The following is an 8,506-nucleotide window of genomic DNA, read 5'->3' as shown; positions in this document are numbered from 1 at the left end:
AGTGCTACCTCCTCTCCTGCTGGGGTTTCCCCGGCTCACTTCAATATCAGCCAGCACGTTAATCTGGTACCCATGTTCCGAGAATCAGAAGTAGAGGCTTATTTTTCTGCTTTTGAGCGTATTGCACAGGCTCTGCATTGGCCGGAGGATATGTGGGTAATTTTACTTCAGACCAGGCTCACTGGCAGAGCCAGTGCGGCGGTTGCGTCGTTAACTATGGCTGACAGTCAAAATTATGAGCGGGTGAAGAATGCTGTTTTACGTGTGTATGAGTTGGTTCCCGAAGCATATAGACAGTGTTTTCGCTCGCTCAGAAAATCCCCTTCTCAAACAAATACTGATTTCTCCCATGAACAGAGGAATCTTTTTGAACGATGGTGCGCGGCGAGTAAGGTGCAGGATCTTGCAGCCATGAGCGAGTTAGTACTCATGGAACAATTTAAACTCTGTATGCCCGAACGAACCGAACTGTATCTGAATGAACAGAAAGTGTCTACTCTCCAAGACGCTGCTGTTTTGGCGGATGAATTGGCGTTGACGCACAAACATGCTTCGGTGCGTAACGATACTGTGTGTGTTAAAAACGGTGCGTTTCCCTCTCGGGAATTACCATTTCGGGGAAGTGGCGAGCGTGCGTATCGGCCACGCTCGCCTCCGTCTGAAAAGAGACATTGTAATTATTGTAAGAAGCCAGGTCATTTGGTGGCGGACTGTTATGCATTTGTGCGCGATCGACAAGATAATAAAAGGCCAGCTCAGAAACCAAAGGGGGTGGGGTTGATTAGCACTGTCTCACGCCCAGAGCGGGAGAAACCAGACAGTTGTTTTGATCCTTTTATGTCTACTGGTTTTGTGTCACTGTCGGGTAAAGTCTGTGACCAGCGCGAGGTGAGGATCCTTCGTGATACAGGTGGTTCACAGTCCTTTATGCTGGCGGATGTATTGCCGTTAAATGAGGAGTCGTCTTGTAACTCAAGTGCTATTGTGCGCGGGATAGAAATGGGTTACATACCCGCTCCGTTACATATGATACATGTGACATCAAAACTGGTCACAGGTTGTTTTCCCGTGGCGGTTCGTGCCTCTTTTCCGATGGCCGGAGTTGATTTTATCATGGGAAATGATATAGCTGGGGGGAAGGTGATTCCATCCCTGGAGATGGTGGATACCCCAGTGTCTGAGTTTTTGTGCGATGCATTGGTCAAAAGTCACCCTAATGTTTTTCCTGTCTGTGCTGTGACTAGGGCTCAGGCGAAACGAGGGCAGGCGGTGACGCTGCGTGACTCCATCTGTGGCGAGGCGCTCGCTGAGGACAGGTGGACGTCTAGTGTGAGTAGCGTTCAGGGGAAACTGGTAAATCCCAAGTTTTCCGACGTGCTGTTGCCTCTAGCGTTGATTGACGCTCAGAAAAATGATTCCTCCCTAACAAGTTGTTTTGCGGCAGTAGCCAGCACTACTGATAGTAGGAAACACACCTTCTTAATGGAGGAAGGGGTGTTGATGCGAACTTGGGTAGCTAGGCCAGGTGTGACAGGCTTAGAGTGTGGGGATGCATGGAATGTAGTGCACCAGGTTGTATTATCAGTGGAGTGTAGACTTCACGTTTTGATGTTGGCTCATGAACATATTTGGTCTGGTCATTTGGGTATTTCAAAGACTTATGACAGAATACTGCAACATTTCTTTTGGCCCGGTCTGAAGGCCGATGTGGTAAAATTTTGTAGTACTTGTAGTACATGTCAAATTGTGGGTAAGCCAAATCAGGGGGTTCCTTTAGCACCCTTGCACCCCATTCCGGCGATAGGGGAACCTTTTGAACATGTGATCATTGACTGTGTTGGCCCCCTGCCTAAGACAAAGGCAGGTCACCAATACATGTTGACTATCATGTGTCTTGCCACCCATTTCCCAGAGGCGATACCTCTGAGGAAGATTACTGCCCCAGCCATTACCAAGGCATTAAACAGGTTTTTTTCGACTTACGGGCTACCAAAAACCGTGCAAAGTGATCAAGGCTCGAATTTCATGTCTAAGACCTTTAATCAATCATTACAGGCTTTGGGTATCAGTCACACGGTGTCGAGCGCGTACCATCCTGAATCGCAGGGGGCGCTGGAGCGCTGGCACCAGACGCTGAAGGCGATGCTGAAGAAGTACTGTGTTGATACGGGTTGTGGTTGGGACGAGGGTGTGCCATTTGTACTGTTTGCTATTCGGGATGCTAAACAGGAGTCACTTGGGTTTAGCCCAGCAGAGTTAGTGTTTGGTCACAGTGTGCGTGGTCCATTGAAACTGCTCAAAGAGAAGATGTTGTCTGGGTCTTCTCCTAAATCGACTGTGTTTGATTTTGTCTCCCGGGTCAAGGAGCGCCTCCGCTGTGCGTCCTCGCTGGCTAGGGAGGCCCTCGCCTCTGCTCAGGGGGAGATGAAGGTGAGGTTTGACAAGAAGGCGGTGGGGCGGCAGTTCAAGGCTGGCGATGAAGTGCTGGTTTTGCTGCCCATGCCTGGGTCAGCTCTCTCTGCCCAGTTTGCAGGGCCCTATAAGGTGGAGAGGAAAGTATCAGACACCAATTATGTTATATGTACGCCCGAGAGGCGCAGGAAGACACGGTTGTGTCACATTAACATGTTGAAGAAGTATCTCACCCGTGCTGGTGAGAGTGAGCAGGAGGTGCAGTCTGGCAGCCCAGGAGCTGTGCCAGCTGTTTTGTTAACGTGTGTTAATCCCCTGCCGGACGACAATTTGAAGGCGTTGTCCGAGGGTCAGCAGACGGGGCGTTTGACTAACTCAGAGTTCATGAGTGAGGTCACTGCCCATCTGTTGTATCTGCCTGAGTCACAGAGTGATGATGTACGTCAACTGTTGTTATCCTACCCTGTGTTGTTGTCTGATGTGCCTTCCAGAACGACCGTCCTGGAGCATGATATTGATGTGGGTGGTGCGACCCCCATTAAACAACACGCGTATCGGTGTCCGGTGGCGAAGAGAGAGGTAATGAGGAAGGAGGCTGAGTATCTGTTGGAACATGGGATGGCTAAGGATAGCCGTAGTCCCTGGAGCTCTCCTTGCCTTTTAGCTCCTAAGGCTGATGGGTCTCCCCGGTTTTGCACTGATTACAGGAAGGTGAACGCGGTAACTGTGCCTGACTCGTTCCCGTTGCCCAGAATGGATGACTGCATTGACAGTATTGGTCCCGCTGTATTTATTACGAAGCTCGATCTCTTGAAAGGGTACTGGCAGGTTCCCCTGACGGAGCGAGCATCTGATATTTCGGCGTTCGTTACACCAGACTGTTTTTTGCAGTACACCGTCATGGCCTTCGGAATGAGGAACGCACCGGCCACGTTCCAACGGTTGATGCACATGGTGTTGGGGGGAGTGTCTAAGTGTAACGTCTATTTGGACGATGTGGTGGTGTACTCGGACACTTGGGGGGAGCACATTGACAAATTGCAGGTGGTTTTTGCACGCTTGGCGGAGGCTTCGTTGACTCTGAACCTCGCCAAGTGTGAGTTTGGGAAAGCCACGGTGACGTACTTGGGGAAGCAGGTGGGTCACGGACAGGTTCGCCCGGTGGACGCTAAGGTGACAGCGATCCTGGCGTATCCGGCTCCTTCCACGAGACGCGAGCTACGGCGTTTTCTGGGGATGGCAGGGTATTACCGGTGTTTTTGTAAGAATTTTTCTGTGGTGGTGGCTTCCCTCACTTCTTTATGTAGTCCTATAGTACCTTATGTGTGGTCCGGGGAGTGTCAGAGCGCCTTCGAGGCTGCTAAGTCTCTCCTCTGCAGTGCTCCTGTTCTGGCAGCCCCTGACTTTGCGTTACCCTTTCAGCTGGAGGTCGACGCGAGTGCTGCTGGGGCTGGAGCTGTGCTGTTGCAGGCGGGAGAGGGCGAGGTGCATCATCCGGTTTGCTACTTCTCTGTGAAGTTCAAGCTGCATCAGTTGAACTACTCGACCATCGAGAAGGAGACGCTGGCGATGCTCCTCGCTCTCCAGCACTTCGAGGTGTACGTGGGCTCCAGCGCTATCCCAGTGTTGGTCCACACGGACCACAATCCCCTGGTGTTTTTGGCGCACATGTATAACCATAACCAGCGGTTGATGCGTTGGGCCCTGTTGGTGCAGGGCTACAACATTGTCATCCGTCACAAAAAGGGGGTGGACAATGTTGTGGCCGATGCCTTATCCAGAGGGTAGGTTTTGGGGTACTGCTCTGATGTTGGTTGTATAGGTAATAATGTTTTGTTCACCCGGTGGGTTCGCTTCTATGGGGGGAGGTGTCACGTACGTGGGTTGTTCATTATCATTATTGCCATATATTTTAACACCATGTAACATCAGGGTAATATATTATTTGTGTTGTCTGTTATGTGTGGTGTCGTGTCATCTCCTAATTTCTGTTTCTATTCACAGATGCCACTCATCTCCCCCTGATTGGATTGGTTGCATCTGATTGGTGCACCTTGGAGCAGGCAGAGGAGATGGGTGGTTAATAGAGTGGAGATGACACAACATCGCGCGCCTCACTCTGTCAGTTGACACTGATAGAGTTTCGTGAGGTTGCCATTGATTGACCACTGTGTGTGGATTACCTTGTGCTTATGTTGGCCACTGTGTGTGGACTTACCAGTAGCCAGATATATAGGTATTGTGTTGTGGGCCTTAGAGCCATTTGCCTTCCTGCGTGGAAGTAAGTATCTGTATATATATATATCTATCGGAATTATACTATATCTTATATCATATGGTATTATATATATATATATTTAGTATTCTCCAACCTCACTTTGTTTGTTCTCCAATTACCCTTTCCCCTTTGTGTTTGTGCTGTGGGTTTCAATCCCCACAATAATAAATATTATTTCCCTTTTGGGAACAGTGGGTTTAAATCCCCGCTATAATAAATATCATTTACTATTTGGAACAACGCCTTGTGTTATTTTCTTTACCTGCCTGGGACCGGTGCTTTAAAAGCACTACTGGGACGGGCTGGTTTTCACATACAGCCCGTTCCAGCTTATTCTATATTGTCTTGTGACATTGCTATGTGACAACCATAAGTGTGACTTCAAGTGGACTGACAGTCATGAAGAGGAGTGGACAACACTGAAAACCATGCTCACAACAGAACCAGTATTGAGATTTTTTGACCCATCCAAAAGGATAAAGATTTCCACTGACTCATCCAAAAATGGAATTGGAGCAGTGCTGCTACAAGCTGATGGAGAGGATTGGAGGCCAGTTGCCTATGCGTCAAGAACGATGACAGTAACTGAATGTCGCTATGCACAAATAGAAAAGGAGTGCTTAGGACTAGTGTATGGATTTGAAAAATTCCACAGTTACGTGTATGGCCTACCAAGATTTGTGGCAGAGACAGACCACAAGCCGTTGATCTCCATCATAAAGAAAAACCTGTGAGATGTCACCACGCATACAAAGACTGATGATGAAGCTGCAACGATATGATTTCGAGCTGACACACACCAGTGAGCTCTACAGAGATTGATGTTGAATTACATGTGAACTTGATTGCAAAATCACTACCTGTGTCAGACAGAAAATCTAAGCAGATTTCAGCAGAAACAGAAAAGGACCCAATACTACAGAGGGTCATGACTAATCTGAAAGAGAGCTGGCCTAAAGGAGACTGTCAACAATATTACAACATCCGAGCAGAGCCGAGTGTGATAAATGGACTGTTACTCAGAAAGAACACAATTGTCATTCCTCAGTCACTGAGACAAGAGATGTTGAAGAGACTTCACAAGGGGCACCTCGGAATGGAAAAATGTAAGAGAAGAGCCAGAACAGAAATATATTGGCCAGGCATCAACACAGACATTGACAAGATGGTCTCGAGCTGTGAAACCTGTCTGAAACACCATACAAAGCAGCAGAAAGAGCCCATGGTACTGTAACTGCAGACCTACCTACTGTAATGTGCCTTGGCAGAAAGTGGGAACTGACTTGTTCCACCTGGATGGAAAGAATTATCTACTGGTCATAGACTATTTTTCTAACTATCCAGAGATAGCACTGCTTTCCAGCATGACAGCTACTTGTGTGATTACACATATGAAATCTATCTTTGCGAGACATGGAATTTGCCAGGTTCTCGTTTCTGACAACGGACCAGCTTACAACTGTAAAGACTTCCAGAAATATTGCAGAATAATATGATTTCCAGCATGTAACCTCAAGTCCCCTGTGTATGCCCAATCCAATGGTAAAGCAGAAAAAGGTGTGGACATAGTAAAAAAGCTGCTCAAGAAAGCAAAAGAGAGTGGTTCTGATTCATATCTAGCTCTACTGAGTTACAGAGCATCACCACTAGAACATGGACTGTCTCCTGCTGAGCTTCTGATGGGACGGAGGCTGCGAACCACACTTTCTTACACTGCAAAACAGAAGAAGAATAACATCGTGAGACAGAAACAAAAGTGTCTGCAAAACAGACAGAAATCAAACTATGACAAAGTGTCAAAAAGTTTAGTACCACTGTCACAGCGTGACACAGTGAGACTTCAAGATTCTAAATACTGGAACAAGAAAGCCACAGTTCTGGAGGAAGTGGGTCCTAGATCCTACACCATCAGAACAGAAGAGGGTCAAGTCCTAAGAAGGAATCGACGAAGCTTGTTAAAAACACCAGAGACACTTGAAGAACAGTCAACAGCTGATGACGAAGTTTGCACAACAGCAGCACCACCGACAGCTGGGCTGACAAACTTGCCACCACCAGCTGACCAGACACCTTCAACACCAGTACTGAGAAGATCTACACGTCAGTCTAAACCACCTGACAGACTTCAGTATTTGTAAAGAACAGCACAGAGCTGTATCCTTTTGCATTAAAAAAAAAAAAAAAAAAAAAAAAAAAAGGGAAAATTATTATAAAGCATGATATATATGACGTTAATTTGTGGTATGCATGTAAAACAAATATAAAAAATTATTATATTTGGAAATAGCAACAGTAGAAAAAAAAATAAAAGGTGACTGTGTTTTGAGTCAACAGAAATGTTTACATTTATTGTTGTATGGTTAGCATCTAAAGAAATGGGGATGTTGTGATATATGTGATGTGATTTATACTAACCACTAGATGGCCCCATCTACCAGGCTACATGGGCCACACCCCAAACAGCATGATTTTTTTCCGTAGCCTCTGTGAGCGAAGACGCTCTTTGATTGCAGCGAAGAAGAAAAATACGCTCTCCGATTGGCTAACCCTAACCCTCTAAGCATAACCACGTCGAAAGAGGGCCTAAGCATAACCACTTCGAAAGAGGGCCTAAGCATAACCACTTCGAAAGAATGCCTAAGCATAACCACTTCGAAGCAGAGAATATATGTACAAGGCGGAAGAGACCTTTTGGAGCTAAACCAGTCAGAGAGGGTCTTTTCTTCTTCGCTGTACTTGGCCTAGCCAATCAGAGAGCGTCTTCGCAAACAGAAGCTAATGAGACACCTGTTTGATGCTGACCTGTATGCTACCTACTTGCTACCAGTACCTAAATAAAATGATATTGAAAGAACCCCAGTTTCTTCATTGCTAGAAAGAAACATTACAGGTGAGTGGGGTCAGAGATAATTTGTCTTGCTCTTCTAATTGTACTTTGGCGGTGGAGTGATTTGACTTGTTTTATTAGGAGATTGCGGATATGCCCACTCAATGAGAGCCACGCACGCACTCACTCCACTGCCGAGCGCAGCATACGACTGCTGAAAAGATGCTGGATGTGTTTGGACATGAAGGGTGCCCATGATGGCCTCGCTGTTTGACCTCCAGTGTTCAGATTAATTTTTTGGACTCTGATTTAATGTGGGTTTTTCACATGTTTTTGAGTGGAGGGGATCTTTAAGCCTTACGTACCTGAGACAGTGTAGCAGGTCACCATGAGGTCACTGCTGAGGTCACCTTTCCTCCTGACTGGTATGAACACCTCTCCTATATCCTCCTCTACCGCCACCTCTGGCTGGGAGAGGAACACCACACACTCTACAGGAGAGAGAGAGAGAGAGAGGTGATGTGGGATTGAGAGAGAGAGAGATCTGGGATAGAGAGAGGGGGGGTGGAGACGTACAAACTGATGGTTTCTCACCATCATCAGGGTCGACTACCTCCACTGTGACAGAGCTGGGCGTTTCCAGGAGTGTCATGACCGGGTCCGACAGAACCACCCGGAAGCTCTCAGAACCCTCGTACACCCGGTCGCCATGGATACGCAGTCTCCAGACAGATCGCGATTGGCCAGGGTTAAACTGCACCTGCCGCGGGGGCGTGGCCTGGTAGTCCCGTCCACGCTCTGTGGTGATGTCACTGATTCCCACAGCTGTGAGAGGTAAGGCGTTAGTGTTATTCATTGGACATTTAGTTTGTACAGGGAAGCCTAGTTATCTTTGAACATCCGTTTGTAATATCGTACAACTGATAATACTACACAACATTATTGCTCCACGAGAGATAGTTGACTTGAGGCCTTTAGTATTATGGTCT

General features: G+C 47.2%; 1 protein-coding gene across 1 annotated transcript in view; it reads right to left on the bottom strand.

The window, feature by feature from the left end:
- Positions 1-5,727: 5,727 nt before the first annotated feature.
- The window catches only part of LOC311239054 (FRAS1-related extracellular matrix protein 3-like), a gene marked incomplete at both ends in the record, with an annotated part of 63,464 nt that continues 60,685 nt past the window's right edge, over positions 5,728-8,506 (bottom strand). The window contains 3 exons of the mRNA XM_084327281.1: positions 5,728-5,741; positions 7,883-8,008; positions 8,112-8,342. Of these exons, the coding sequence (XP_084183407.1) occupies positions 5,728-5,741; positions 7,883-8,008; positions 8,112-8,342 (371 nt within the window). The remainder of the gene's footprint in view (positions 5,742-7,882; positions 8,009-8,111; positions 8,343-8,506) is intronic.

The sequence above is a fragment of the Notolepis coatsorum genome (genome assembly GCF_963971535.1).
Source record: "Notolepis coatsorum genome assembly, chromosome: 1".
In the NCBI taxonomy this organism is placed as follows: Eukaryota; Metazoa; Chordata; class Actinopteri; order Aulopiformes; family Paralepididae; genus Notolepis; species Notolepis coatsorum.
The sequence above is the reverse complement of the archived record's forward strand: the minus strand, read 5'-3'. Positions and strand labels throughout refer to the sequence as shown.